This window comes from Mirounga angustirostris, unplaced genomic scaffold (genome assembly GCF_029215605.1).
Source record: "Mirounga angustirostris isolate CCGP_5_RB_7025 unplaced genomic scaffold, mMirAng1.0.hap1 SCAF_17, whole genome shotgun sequence".
NCBI lineage: Eukaryota > Metazoa > Chordata > Mammalia > Carnivora > Phocidae > Mirounga > Mirounga angustirostris.
This window is the reverse complement of record NW_026991725.1, coordinates 46652146-46666380: the sequence shown is the minus strand read 5'-3', so window position 1 is coordinate 46666380 and position 14235 is coordinate 46652146. Positions and strand designations below refer to the sequence as shown.

Below are 14235 nucleotides of genomic sequence, written 5' to 3'. Positions count from 1 at the left end.
AACCCTCTTTTAACCCAAAGCTAAACTAAAGGGGGCTGGTCACGGGGACTGTCCATCCTGACGCCCAGGCCAAACCACACAGCACCTCGTTAGTAGAATCTTTTTTATTCAGAAAAAAAAAAAAACCCAAAAAACAAAAAAGTTTTTCCAACCACACACAGGAGGGGTTTGGGTAGGGGGAGGTGTCTGTCCATCCAGCCCCAGCCCCCAGCCCATGTGGTTTTGGCAGCAATAAGGGGTGTCGGGTAATGGCCCAAAAAATAAAAATGGTGGATGTGTGTGTCTGGGAAGGAGAGGGGTGCAAAAGCCGTGGGGAGTGGTGGGGGGAAGGGACGGACGAGGTCAGTACTGGGAACGCCGCAGGTGGGAGGCCATTTCATAGCATTTCTTGTTGATTATACCACCGTGGACACCTTCTTTGCCCATCAGCAGGACTAGCGCTGGAGAAAAGAGAGCAGGCTAGGACCCAGGTGTCACAATTCCCCCCCTACCAGCTGTTGAGCAGCTGTCCAGCCCTGGGGGCTGTAACCCAACCTCCTCTCTCCCAAACCCCCCCCCCCCCCACACAGGCAGGCTGTCAGTCACTCTGAAACAATAGGGCTTTTCAAGAGGGGGAAATCAAGCTTCCAGCTGGAGGGGGCTATGCTAAAATTCAGGGCCCAAAGGCTGGCAGACCGGTGACTGGGATTCAGGCTAGAAATAACCCTGGTGGAGCCTGCCACGTTTTAACAAAAGAGTTCAAAAGACAGAGCTCAGTGCCAACTTCTGACCACCCATCTACCTCTCCCAAGAAAATAGGATTTCCCCTCTGAAAAGGCTCAGGGGCAGAAAGAAACTTAAGAGGTAATACAGTTCATCTTTATGTTACAAGAGGAACTGAGACAGAACTGCAGGAACTATCCAGAGTCCCAGTGTCCAGTAGGCTGGTGTGAGCCCCCTCATACTGGAACCAGGCAGAAAAAGAACCCGGAAGGCTAATGGGAGGTACACGAGGGATCTCAGAGCTGGAGAAAAGGTGCAGAGTCGGAAACTCACTCTTGGCACTCATGGTGACAGTGATGTTGAAAGTGGGGGCTCCCCCGGTGCTCTTGGTACGAAGATCCATGGTAAAGTCCCCATCGTGCAGCAGTGAGTCCCGGATAACAGAACATTTCTGGCCCCCAAGTGTCAGCCCAGTCACGAAAAAACTTGACCGGTCTTTGCCAAGCAGGACACCGACCTCAGCTGGCTGGAAAGGGAAGGGAGAACAGCCATCCAAGTCAGCACACCGAGGTTCCCGCCTGCTTCAAGGACCCACCTGCCCTCCACACCTCCCCCTAGAAGGGGTGGAGGTCCTGCGCTTTGGCACATCTATGGGATTTGAGAAACTTGCTGACAGACTGGGCACAAGATCACGGTCCTCCAGCCTAGAAAATGGTCCTAGAAAAGGACTACACGTTCCTCGGGACACTTCGGTCTCATTTATTAGGGAAAGCGAACCCAAGAAATAAAGGGAGCCAAAAGCCAGGGAGGAGAGCGGCGTGGCCTGGAATGGGGAGCCTCTGGATGCACACCACTCTCCTTCAGGAAAAGCAGAAGCGAAGAGGGGAAGGGAGGGGGCGGGCGAAGCAGGAGAAGCAACTTTGCCCTTATTTGGTCAAAGGTTCTGCAGGAGTTGTTAGGGGCCCGGACGCCTGGGTCTCCGAGTGACTTAGGGTCCAGGTCCAGGTGGCTGTGCCCCGAGAGGATGAAGCAGATGCCTGGGGGCTTTCCGGGGAAGTTGGCAAACTTGGGAAGAGGGCGCGCGGGCCCAGAGCCGGCCACCCAGCTCTCAGGTCCAGATACCCCAGGGAACCTCCCCCCCTCCCCCTAACACCCCAAACCCCCACATCCGGTCCCCTCCCGCCCGGAAATCCCCTTCCCCCCCTCCCGAACTTCCGCTCCCCCTCCCCACTTCCGGGCAGTGCGGACCGGGGAGGTGGTGATGGGGACAGCGGCAGTCATCCCTCATTCCTTCACTCGCGCTGCCCTACAACTTCTCCCAAAGTTCCCCCGCTCCGGGCCCCGCCGGATGGCGGGAAGGGAGGGCGAGGGGACTTCCGGCACGGGCCTCCCAGGAATGCGGGGCGCACAGCGTGCCGACCCGGGGGGGCGTGGGGCGGCCTCGCCCTCTCTAACGGAGCCGGGAGGGCGGGGAACCCCGGACCCCCGGCGCCGCCTCCCGCAGCCGGGAGCAGGAACAATGGTGGCGGGGCGCGCGCCGGCCGCCGGAAGCGGGGCCGGGGGTCCCCCCGCGCCCGCCCGGTGTCCGTGCCCGGCCGAGCCCGCCGCGCGTGCCCGCCCCGCCCTGGACGAGGCGGAAGTGGGCCTCGGCACCGGGCGGCGCGCCCCTCCCCGCCCCGTGCCCCGGATGTAACGCCCCGTCGCGGGGAGCGGCGCGGCGGGAGGGATGGGCGCCGCCGCCCCGGGGCGCGGGGTCGCGGGCGCGGCGGGCGCCCGCTCACGTGCGGCCGCCATCCGCGCCGCCCGCAGGGGCGAGGACCCGGCCGCGGCCCCTCGCCGCCCTCCCCGGGCCGCGCCCCCGCCCCGCGCTCTCCGCGTCCGCGCGGGCCTCGCAGTACCGTGATGTTGACGAAGGCTTTCCCGGGCACGGCGGCCCAGACGGACGGCGAGTCCTTATAGCCCACGATGGCCGCGTCCTGACAGGTCCCGTCCGCCATGAGGTTGTCGATGTAGGCGTTCCACCCGGCCATGGCGCTGCTGCTGGGGCTGCTCTCGGCGCTGCTGCTGGGGCCGCGGCTGGGCTCGGGGGCCTCGGGCTGGCGGGCGGGCGCAGGCGGGGAGCTCGGGGCGCGCGCTGCCGTCCGGACCGCGGCTCCGCTCGCTGTGCGGCAGCCCTCGCACCGCCACTTCCTGCTCCTCCCCCCGCTGGCTTTTTATTTGCGAAGGGCGGCGGGGGGCGGGGCCTGCCCGCCGTTCGCGCCCTGCCCCCTCGCCTGCCCGGACGCCGAACTTCGCAAGGCGATTTTAAAAATCCCTCCCCCTGTTGCAAAATGTGCAGAGTTGGGTGGAAGGCCCTGCGGAGGGCCGGGGGGCGGCGGCGGCCGGGGAGGCTGGGGGCAGGCTCGCCCCGCTTCGCCTTGAATACCAGCGAGACTTGGCGGTCGGGCAAGGGAGCGAGCCCGAGGGAGGGAGGAGAGTGAAAGGAAGGCGACTGGCGGGCCGCGAGCGAGCCAGCCGAGGAGGGTGCGGGGCGCTCGGGGTCAAACGGAACGGCTCCCCCTCCCCCCACCTCCGCCGAGGGCAGGAGCGGCGGCGGCGGCGCGTGCGCCCGCGCCTGCGCCGGGCCGGGCCGGGCGGGAGGGCGCGGGGCGGTTAGGGCCGGCGGCCGGCTGCGCGGGCGCGCAGGGCGCGCGCGGCGGGACCCCCCGCGCGGGCGGGCCGGGGACGTGTCTGCCGCCGGGCGGAAGGGGCGGGGGCGCGGCGCGCGCGGGCCGCGGCTCCCCCTCGGCCCTTCCCGGTCGCGAAATGCGGGAGCCCAGGGGGAGCTGGCCGAATACCCCGGCTGTCTTCAGAGCTGAAGGCGCCCGCCGCGGGGACACTCGTGTCCCCAGGACCTGCCCGAGGGGCACAAGCGGGGTCAGCTCCAGCCCCCAGGCGGGCCTCCGCGCCCCACGCCCCGGCCCCGCCCGGCCTCCCCCGAACCACCAACACACACACCCCGCCAGCAGTTCGGGTCACCGGCCGGGCCCCTGGGCCCGGCGCGGCAGAGGTCACTGGGCGCGGGACTACTTTCCCGGGCGGAAGGACACCGGGGGTTTGCAAGCTCTGCAACTTCTCCAAGAAGGGAAAAGTCCCCTCCTGCTCGGGCCCCTCGGGTTCTTTTTTCTTCTTTTCGGTAAAACTTAGGCTGAGAAGTCGTGCGCGCCGCGCTCGCCCGCCGCCCGGCGGGAACGGGCGGCCGGGGTCCCCGCGGCGGCCCAGGTGAAGGCGCCGGGCCGCCGCGGGGCTGGGCCGCTTCCGGTCCTGGGGGAGGGGCGCCCCGCCGGCCACCGGGGCGGCCGCCCCCAGCCCCCGACGGCCCCGGAGCCCGTTCCTCGACAGCCGCGCGGCTGAGTCACCGGGCCGCCCGGGCGGGGCCGCGCTCGGGCACGTGGCGGCGCCCTGGCCGGCCGGCTCCTGACCTCTGGCCCGCCGCACCCCCGACCCCGGGGTGGAAAAGTCCGGAGGGCGCGGCCGGAGCCGGGGACGGGGCGGGGGAGAGGACGAGCCTCCGGGTGCCCGCGCGTCCCGGCTGGGGCTGCGGCGGAGGTCGGGGCGCGGCCCCCCAGAGCCGCCCCGCCGCGCTCAGACGCGCGTGGGGGCCACCCCTCCTCCCGCCATTCATTTTGTGCCCTGCTGAGGAACCGCATTCACTGGTGGGCTGGGGCTGGGGCCGCGGCCCGAGGCGCCCGCGGTCGGCGGGGAAGGGCTCCCGGCTGCCGATCTGCACCCTGGGCGACAAGTGCTGGCCCGGCGCAATCAGCGGGGAGCCGCGCCAAGTCTGAGGGCCCGTCTAAATTCGGCTCCCTGCCCCCTCCCCCACCCCCTTGCTGGCCCGGGGCGGGGGAGGGGAGGGGCCCAGAGAGGCCGCCCTGAGGACCCTGAGAGGTGAGACCCTCTCGCCTTCCGAGTGGAGGATTCCATTTGAGGCCTCCGAGCGTGCGCGGGACCCCGGCCCCTCCTCCGACTGAGGGCAGAGGCAGCCGGGCGCCTGCCAAGTGAGCTGAGCACGTGTGGATGTCAATCCTGCAGCCCCTCTTCCAGGCCCCCTCCCCAGCCCTGCAGGGCTCATGTTACCGCTGGCCTTTGCTAAAGGGCACTAGTCCCTCTTTAACCTTTGCAAAAGGGGACTATAATTCTGGCGAAGGGAGAGACCCCCGATCTGAAGGCCCTCCCCTGCCCCTCCCCAGAGCTGGAATTAAAAGTAGGGGCTTTTATTGGGGGACAGAGAGGAAGGAGGGGTAGTCATTGACCTTTGGGAAGGGGGCAGGTGCCCAGGGACAAAAGCTGCTGCTTTCGGCTGTAGTGGGCACTTGGCTGCCAGCCCAGTGTGGAGGGGGAGGATGGAGAGGGAGAGAGGCGGGACTGGCTGGGGTGCGGGGTGGCTAGGGGATAAATGCCCAGCCTGAGAGGGGGTGAGCTGACACTGTCCCAGCTGCCACCTAGACTCGGAGCTCACCCCGAACCCCTAGCGAAGACATCCCAGGTCTGGTGAACCCTCCAGTCCCAGAGGATGGGGCTGGTGAAGGGGTGAAGGGTGAGGGTGGTGCTGGTTTGGACAGAGTGGGGGGAGCTCTCAGCTTTTTCTTCCTCCCGGGACTGGGGCTGCTTGAGAAAGACGTGGAAGGGTTGGAGCAAGCAGGATGGGGGGTACCCAGGGCAGAGAACCAGACCGTGAAGAAAGGCAGGCAGAGGTGGATGGAGAAGGGGAGTGAGAGTTGCAGCCAGGTGGGGAACTTGGGGTCCCCACGGATTTGGAGGAGACGGAGGAGCAGGAAGAGGAGAACCGGCAGAGCAGGAGAGGGTCTGAGGGCCAGTAAGCAGAAGGGCGAGGGAGAGGGCCTCAGGGCAGCTCTGCGGGCTGTGGGGCAGGGGCCAGGGAGCCGTGCAGAGGGTGCAGTTAAAGGAGAGGTCCCTGGATCCTTAGGATGGGGGTGCAATAGGAGCTGTTCTGAGTGGGGGAGGGGGCTGCGCCAGCCTCTTTGGTCTGTGACCTTTTTGTGGGATATTTTTAGCTCCCGCACCTGCCTTCTTGGGGTGGGGAAGACTCTTAAAGGGCAAGGGATTTCGGGTTCCTTCAGGGATCAACTGTCCACACTCAGTCACATCTCTTGCCTTATAGCCATGGCCATGCAGAAGATCTTTGCCCGGGAAATCCTGGACTCCAGGGGCAACCCCACAGTAGAGGTGGACCTGCACACGGCCAAGGGTAACACAGGCCTCTGGAGTGGCCTCGCCTTGGAAGACCCCAGCCCCGTGTGTCCTTGCCCCCTCCCCCCCAGTTCTGCCCCACATGCTCTCCTTTCTCAGGGATCCCCTTCCCCAGAGTTCTTCCCCTTCCATCCTGGCTCCCTGGTCCAGAGAAGCAGGAGTCTCCCTCTGCACTGGCCCCCGGCCTGGGCTCAGCATACTTCGGCCCTTTGGGGATGCAGGGGACTCTGTGACGTTCCCTTTCAACCTACCCAGGCCGATTCCGAGCAGCTGTGCCCAGCGGAGCTTCCACGGGTATCTATGAGGCCCTGGAACTGAGAGATGGGGACAAATCCCGCTACATGGGGAAAGGTGAGGGAAGACGGTGGCCGGACGAGCCTGTGTGTGGGGGGGGCGTCAGGACCTGGGCCCTCAGCAGCCTCGTGGGGTGTAGAGGACTGGAACCCAATGCTCTTAAGGAGCCTGATCAAATCAGATTTCTGAACCACACCCCCCCCCCCCCGGCTTCTCTAGGGGTCCTGAAGGCCGTGGAACACATCAACAAGACCCTAGGCCCCGCTCTGCTGGAAAAGGCAAGAGGGAGCCTGCTCCCTGCCCCCATGTCCTTGTCACCTCACCCCCAGCAGCTCTCGCCTGGGAGAGGCCTTGCTTGGCCCGCCAGCCTGTCTCCCCCAAATACCTGCACTTCCTCCCGCACATGCCCTGACTCCTGAGAAATGTGACCTCTGCTCTCCCCCCCCCCCCCCGCCCCAACCTCTCCTTCCAGAAACTAAGCGTCGTGGATCAAGAAAAAGTTGACAAATTTATGATCGAGCTGGACGGGACTGAGAACAAGTGTGAGTGCAAGGCCAGGGGGAGGGACCCTGGGTCGGAGCTCTGGTTAGGATTACTTCTGCGTCCCACAGTTTGGGGCACACAGTGGCTGGCTGGGCTTGTATTCGCTCCACAGGCATTTCCTGGTGCCTGTCCTCCGCCGGGCCGGGCCGGGCCGGGCCGTGGACACAGACTTGAGGCTGACACATTCCCCTGGGGCGGGGGCTCCTGGGGGAGACGGCCATTAGCACACCCTTCATGCCCAGTGGTCTGGCGCTGCGGATGCTTCCTGGGGTGACCCAAGCCCTGCGGGAGAAGCCCTCATCCTTTCTTTGTGCCTGCCTCCTCCAGCCAAGTTTGGGGCCAACGCCATCCTGGGCGTCTCCCTGGCCGTGTGCAAGGCTGGCGCAGCAGAGAAGGGGGTCCCGCTCTACCGGCACATCGCGGACCTCGCCGGGAACCCGGACTTGGTCCTCCCGGTCCCTGTGAGTGCAGCCGCCCTTGCCCCGTGCCACAGTGACTGAGCCGCCCCGCCAGTGAGCCGCGCTCGAGCGGCCCCTGGAAAGTCTACCTTCCAGACCCAGCTCCAAAGACACGGTTTCCTGGAGTGGAACTTCTCCAGCGGCGGCCGGCCCCTCCCTCTTTCCCACAATCCAAGCCGCCCCGCTGCTTCCCTTGGCCTAACCCCGCGCTCCTTCCCATTCGGGCGCTAGGCCCAGTCCCGAGTCAGATCGGGAGCTGCTTCGTGGCGAGGGTCTGGCCTCTCTCTGTATCTCCGCGAATCCTCATCAGGCCCAAGCCCCTGTCGCGCGTCGGGAGGAACGTGACCCCTTACTGCGCCCTAACTGGGCGGACCGCGTTCGCGCGGAGCTCGGGGCGCGGCTGGCCTGCCTGTCTGCTGGGGTGTGATCTTAGGCGAGTCCGCACATCCGCTCTCTGCCCCCGTTTCCTTGTCTGTGAAGTGGGGATGGTAACAGGACCGGGCTAACGGGTGCCGGGGGCAGGGAGGGAGCTCGGGGACCCCACGGAAGGCTCCCAGGCAGCACCTGGCCTGCTGTAAGTGCCGTCCCCTAGCTGTCGCAGGTGAGGCACACGCGGGGCCTGATTTTCAGTCCGTTTGTCTGACTTTCAGCGTAAGATCCCGCGGGACAGCGGGTGGTATCCCCATCTTACAGAAACGAGACGAGAGACCCTGAGGAGTGACAGGACTCCCTCTAGACCCGCGGCTGCTAATTCGGGAAGCCAGGGTTCCGCCTGGACCCTCCCAGCTGGCGGGGTCTGAGCCGCCCCTCCCCCACCCTCCCCCTCACCAGGCCTTCAACGTGATCAATGGGGGCTCCCATGCTGGAAACAAGCTGGCCATGCAGGAGTTCATGATCCTGCCCGTGGGAGCCAGCTCCTTCAAGGAAGCTATGCGCATCGGCGCCGAGGTCTACCACCACCTCAAGGGGGTCATCAAGGGCAAGTACGGGAAGGACGCCACCAACGTGGGCGACGAGGGTGGCTTTGCACCCAACATCCTGGAGAACAACGAGGGTCAGTGTGAGCGCTCTGAGGGCCGGGGCCCCCCGCGTCCCCGTGGAGGGCGGGCTGCAGAGACCGCGGGCCCTGGAGCCTCAGGTGCCCTGTCGCCCCTCCCCCAGCCCTGGAGCTGCTGAAGACCGCCATCCAGGCAGCCGGCTACCCCGACAAGGTGGTCATCGGCATGGACGTGGCAGCGTCCGAGTTCTATCGCAATGGGAAGTACGACCTCGACTTCAAGTCCCCTGACGACCCCGCGCGGCACATCACTGGGGAGAAGCTGGGGGAGCTGTACAAGAACTTCATCGAGAACTACCCTGGTGAGACCCCCAGCTGGTCCGTCGCTCCTGCCCGAGACCCTGGCGGCGGCCGCCCAACACGGTGACTGCCACCGCCGCGGCCCTCGCGGTCCTCAGCCCCGCGGAAATCCCCACCCCGACTCTTCCGGCCTGTTGCCCCGTGAGGCCCCTCTGACCTTTACCGGGGCTCCTGCCTCATCCCCTCCAGTGGTTTCCATCGAGGACCCCTTCGACCAGGATGACTGGGCCACCTGGACCTCATTCCTCTCGGGGGTGAACATCCAGATCGTGGGGGACGACCTCACGGTCACCAACCCCAAGAGGATTGCCCAGGCCGTTGAGAAGAAAGCCTGCAACTGCCTGCTGCTGAAGGTCAACCAGATTGGCTCAGTGACCGAGTCCATCCAGGCGTGAGTGCCTGCTGGCCCTGGGGCGGCCGCAGCCTCCCTCCGCCCCAGCTCTGCCCGGCCTGCCGCGTCTGACTTGCCCCGGCTCCTGCCCCATCCCCACCCTCCTGACCCCAGGGCTTTGCCCCGGTGACCCTGCCGTGCCCCACGCCCAGCCCACGCGGTTCCTCTCTCCCTGGTTCTGCCCTTCCTTCCCACCGGCATCTCAGGAGCCCACATTCAAAATCAACTCTCCCCTTCTCTCCTGCTTCCCAAAGAACTTAGTTCTCTCCCCGCAAAGAGCCCACTCCCCCAAACCGAAGGGAAAAGCCGCACCCAGCCCTTGGCTTTCCCTCGGAGGCCCCGGCCCACCTTACTGAGTGTCCTTTCTGCCCAGCTGCAAACTGGCTCAGTCTAACGGCTGGGGGGTGATGGTGAGCCACCGCTCCGGGGAGACTGAGGACACGTTCATCGCCGACCTCGTCGTGGGGCTCTGCACGGGACAGGTACCCACGGGCCTCCTTGGGGTCCCTGGATTCCTGCCACCACAGGCCGCTCCCACCTCCAGCCTCATGCAACCATGGGAACTCCCCTTTCCTCCCCAGATCAAGACGGGTGCTCCCTGCCGCTCAGAGCGTCTGGCCAAGTACAACCAGCTCATGAGGTACGGGGGCTGCGGTGGGCCCGGATGAGGGGAGCCCGGCGCTGTTGGGTTGAAGGGCACAACTCTGATTTTGCCTGCCTTCTAGGATCGAGGAGGCTCTCGGGGACAAGGCTGTCTTTGCGGGACGCAAGTTCCGTAACCCGAAGGCCAAGTGAGAAGCTGCAGGCCCCAAGACCTCACAGGACCCATCTAGGCCTTCAGGCCCTTCCCTGGGGGAATAAACACTGGTGGCAAGCAAGACGGTGGTGTGCTCCTTGGTGGGACGGAGGGGATGCCGGTCTCCGGGCAAGACAAGAGGTGGAGAGGTGGGGGCAGGAAGGGAGGAACGCTCGGGTGACCTGCTGGGACACGGAGGGAAGGGGAGGGACGGCTTCACACTTCGGAAGGAGGCTGAGGGGGAGCCGGGGGGTGGGGGCAGGGGTCTGAGCGCCCCACGCTCACGAAGCTTTCAGGATCCGGAACCCTTGCAGACACTTGACGTACCGACCTGTGCTCTCTGTGAGCCGGCGCCATCAGAGAGTGACCGTTTTCTCCCCATTTTATGTGTGGGGAAACCAAGGCAGAGAAAGTCTCCCTTACCGGCGGAGCCAGGAGCCAAAGCCGGGCCGTTTGTCTCTAGCGAGTGTGCTCTTTGAATGCTATCTCCTATAGGCCCCAGGAAAGTGCCAGTATTTGGCCATCCTTGACCAGCACAACCATCGTAGACTGTTCGACCTAAAATTCTCTTCCTCCCCGGGACCCACCTTTCTCTGTCCAAACAAACCGGGATGTTGGGTCAACAGTGTTTATTGAATGTAAAGTCATCCCAGCCCACGGGGAAGGAAATTCCAAGGAGAAAGGAGAATGATACACGTTAAATACCCACCTGCGCATTCGCACACACGCACACACGCACGCACACGGCCAGGCTCCGACAGTGACGCGGAGACCACCGGCCCCCAGCCCGAGAGAGGCCGGCGGGAGGTGCTGCGGAGGTGGGGCTCCAGGATGGGTCTAGTAGCAGCAGCCTGTCCCCCCCGCCCCCTGCCCCGCCCCCTGCCCTGCCCCGGGAGCCGCGGTGCCTAGGAGGTAGGCGGCAACTCTTCCCCGTTCTGCCGCAGGCGCTTCTTGGCCCGGATCTCGTTCATGGCCTCTTCGATGGAGCGAGTGTCCCTCTTGTTGGCCACGGGCACTGGGGGGTGGGGGTGGGAGAGGAGTGTGGGCAGGGCCTGGGAGCCCTGCATCCCCGCCCCCCGCCCCCGCCCCCCGACGGGGCCTCACCGCAGCCGTAGGTCTTGTTGGCCTGCAGCATGTGGGCCGCGTCCTTGGCTGCGCCCTTGCCGATGAGGTGGCTGTACTTGTCCTTGTAGTCGCTAGCGGGGCTCACCACCACGGGGCCCTGCTGGGCCGCCGCCTCCTCCTGCCGCTGGGCCAGCTCCTAGGGGTGCAGAGGCCAGGCACCAGCGCTCGGGGGCCTGTCCCCACCCCTCCCGGGGGTGGGCTGCCAGGCGGAGCTCACCTTCAGCTTCCGTTTCTCCTCCGCCTTCTGGGGGTCCCACTCCTCCCCGCGACGGTAGGAGTCCAGCTCTTCATCAGAGGGTGCAAACTCCTGGGGACAAAGGAACCATGGGGTCAAGGTTCCACACACGGGCTTCATGCAGGCCTCTCCCCCGGGGGCGGGGGGGGGGGGCGCAGGCTGAAAAGGAGAGAGGAGGGCGGGGGGCTTGGGCCTTTCACCTTTTTGAAGATCATGACGTAGCGACACTCATCATCTTCCCCGAAGGAGAAGGACGTCAGGCCGGCCACTTCCACCACATCGTGTCTGGGTAGGGAGGCCGGAGGGGAGAGTATGTAGGGCTGCCAGGGGCCCAGCACCCCCTTCTTAGGGGTCCCCTGCTGGCCCTTTCACATCTCCCCTAGCCCAGAGACACTCACAGGATGCTCCTCTCTATCTTGTTCATCGGCTGAAACTTTTTCTTGATCTGCCCACTGTCTTGGATGAAATCTGACACCTCTTTCTCCATCTTGGGAGACAGAAGAGGAAGACATGAGGTGACTGCTCCACCCCAGAACCCCTCTCCCGAGCCGGGCCAGCGGGCCTTGCCCCCCACACCTTCCCCAGCCTCCATGCCACTGGCCTCCAGGCTTCTCACGGGAGACATTTGGGAAAACCTGAGTCCTCAACCTTCCAACTCTTAACTTCTTGGAAGTCCTTCCTGAGGCTGCCTTTGCCATCTCCAGTGGGCTCACCCTTTTACGAAATTCCACTTTCTGTTGTTTCTCTTGCTCCTGCAGTTTCTTCAGGCGGGCAGCCTGCTCTGGGGGTGAGAAATGGCAGCATGAGGCCGGGGCTGGAGGCAGGGGTGGGGAGAGTCTGTCAGGCTTCTTACGAGGTCTGGCGTGCCCTGGGAGAGCAGATCAGTGCCTGTTCTCCAAGCATCGGCGCATACTCATTGTGTGCCTGGTACTGTGCTAGACAGAGCATTCCCTTCAAGAGCTCCCACTTTAGTGGGAGTGGTGAGGAGGAGAACCATGCTTGGCCCCGTGATTCACAAGCACGTATTCCGTGCCCACAATGCAGAGGCCTGGGACCGCTGGGGAGCTGAGAGCAGATTCAGCCTTGGCCTCCAAGAGCTTACTGTCACACTGTCTACACAGGAAAGGGGAAATTACTTAACTTCCTATATTCTGTAACACCCCCACTTCTCGTTCCCACAGACAGGAGGGCGCTGAAGTGACTGATCCGACACCCTGCTCCTTGGGGACTGCAGGTGCCCAAGGCGAGCTGTGAGGGTGCTCCCCCAGCTCAGGTCTTGGCGCCCCCTCCCCTCTGTCAGGCCACTTCGAATCCCCCTGTCCTTCCGGCCCACTTGCACTGATTGGGGTCCTCCAGCTGCACTGGACCTCTTCCCGTTTCCCTAACCACTTTGCACCACCTAGGGTTCCTCCTCCTGCAAACCTAGACCCACCGAGAGTCAGAGTTGCTCACTGCCTCCCCTGGGGGCCAAGCACTTGGGGTTCCCAGACTCACTCTAGCGTGCGCTGAGAACCAACAGAGTGTAACTCCTTATCTGTCTCCCTGCAGACTGGGAGCTGCTAGCAGGCAAGGGAGCCTGTCCACCTCCTCTCCAGTTACTCCCCGCGGACCCCGGCGGGCAGCTTGGGGGCTCTCCTCTGTCTGATCTCAGGGGCTTTACCACCAGTGTGTCTTATCTTGACCACTGATGTTCTCTAACTGGTCTGTGAATCTCCCCTCCGCATCTGAGGAGGTGGCACGAGGTTAAGGTTAAGAACGTAGGCCACACAGAAGAAAAAAAAAAAAAAAGAGCGCAGGTTTACCGATCACAGGCCGGTTTAAAGCCCTGCCACTCAGTAACCCTGTGACCTCAGGCAAGTGACTGAACCCTGAACCTCAGCTTCCTGGTCCAGCCACGGCCGCTACCGTTCCCACGTGTCGCCTCCCTCCCGGGAAGTCTCGAACACACGTCTGCCCACAGGGGCAGGGGCTCCCGTCTCGCTGAAGGGCCCCCCGCCAGCCGTCAGCCCCCTGCAGGGCGGGTCTGGACTCCGGACAATGCCTTTCGGGGGCGCATCCAGGGGGCTGTCAAACTTGGGTGTGACCCTTCCGTGCGCGGCCCAGACTGCGGGCTCCCGGACGGTGGGCGCGGCCCCCAGCCCGCCGCCCCGGCCCGCCCCGACCCCGCGCAGGGACCTGAGCCCGCCCGCCGGGGAGGGCGCCAATCGGACGGCCGGGGCGCCCCCGTGCCTCCAATCGGCAGTGCGGCCGGGACTGGGCGGCTGCCCACGAGGGAAGGGCGGCGGGGACGCGGAAGGGACCGGGGAAAGCAGGTAGGAGGGGCGCAGGGCGCAGAGCAGGCCCGGCCACCAATCCGAGGCGCCGAGGGTGGGGTGGGCCCGAGGAAGGCCGGACCAGACGCCGTAGGCAGAACCCGAAATGGAGGGGGCCAATGGGGGCGAAGGGCTTGCGGACGGGCGTGCCCCGGGGCCAATCGGAATGCGGATAGGGCGCGGGGGGGGTGCTCGCGAGCTGGACACGCCCCCTTCGGACCGGCAGGCGGGCCCGGGCGTGGGGGAGGGGGGCGAAGAACGCCAAGGGGCTGGAGGCAGCCAGCCAATCAGAGCACGACAGCGGCGGACGGGCGGGGCCGCCGGCGAATTGGAAACAAGGACTGAGGAAGGCCAGTAGGCAAAAGGCGGGAGGCTGGAGCTCGGCTCCAGGCAGCCAATCACCGGCCGCTAAGAGCAGCGGGCGGGCCGGCAGCCCTTTTACGGACTCTGGGGGTCTCCGTAGGGGCCTGTGAGGGGGTCTTTCAAGGTTGAGGAGGCGGCATCGTCCGAAGGGGGAAGAGTGCGGTCCTGAGACCCGGGCGAAGGAAGGCGGTTGTGGATTTGGGGTCCTCACCTCGGGCCTTGCGCCGAGACTCCTGGTCCCCGAGGCTGGGTGGCTTCTCCATGGAGCTCAGGATGGAGCCCAGTAGGTCCGCCATCTTGGGAGTGACTGAGAAGGGGCGGCGCGTCTTAAAGGGAAGGGCGAAATGCCTTTAAGGCCGGAAACACGTCGGAGGCGGAAAGCTCCGCGCCCGCCCCGCCCGCCGCCCCC

General features: G+C 65.2%; 3 protein-coding genes across 4 annotated transcripts; 1 reads left to right on the top strand and 2 right to left on the bottom strand.

Annotated features, from left to right (window-relative positions):
- Window positions 1-86: 86 nt before the first annotated feature.
- On the bottom strand, window positions 87-2888 carry PFN1 (profilin 1). Its single transcript, XM_045890125.3, has 3 exons — window positions 2601-2888; window positions 1036-1228; window positions 87-440 (listed from the first exon to the last, which is right to left on the bottom strand). The coding sequence occupies exons 1-3, from the start codon at window positions 2730-2732 to the stop codon at window positions 343-345; spliced, it is 423 nt and encodes a 140-aa protein (XP_045746081.1). The 5' UTR covers window positions 2733-2888; the 3' UTR covers window positions 87-342.
- Window positions 2889-4604: 1716 nt separating this feature from the next.
- Window positions 4605-9873, top strand: ENO3 (enolase 3). Of its 2 annotated transcripts, none has more exons than XM_054511129.1 (12): window positions 4605-4629; window positions 5864-5950; window positions 6208-6303; window positions 6466-6524; window positions 6719-6788; window positions 7117-7250; window positions 8079-8301; window positions 8409-8606; window positions 8794-8995; window positions 9369-9477; window positions 9577-9635; window positions 9721-9873. In XM_054511129.1, exons 2-12 carry the CDS (start codon window positions 5866-5868, stop codon window positions 9788-9790), a joined length of 1305 nt encoding a protein of 434 aa, XP_054367104.1. In that variant the 5' UTR covers window positions 4605-4629; window positions 5864-5865; the 3' UTR covers window positions 9791-9873. The 2 variants fall into 2 exon arrangements, with proteins under 2 accessions (XP_054367104.1, XP_045746005.1); XM_045890049.3 differs by lacking the exon at window positions 4605-4629 and adding an exon at window positions 4749-5227.
- Window positions 9874-10405: 532 nt separating this feature from the next.
- On the bottom strand, window positions 10406-14195 carry SPAG7 (sperm associated antigen 7). The gene is made up of 7 exons (XM_045890101.3): window positions 14038-14195; window positions 11865-11932; window positions 11550-11638; window positions 11352-11436; window positions 11134-11223; window positions 10896-11052; window positions 10406-10806 (listed from the first exon to the last, which is right to left on the bottom strand). Exons 1-7 carry the CDS (start codon window positions 14120-14122, stop codon window positions 10697-10699), a joined length of 684 nt encoding a protein of 227 aa, XP_045746057.1. The 5' UTR covers window positions 14123-14195; the 3' UTR covers window positions 10406-10696.
- Window positions 14196-14235: the final 40 nt, after the last annotated feature.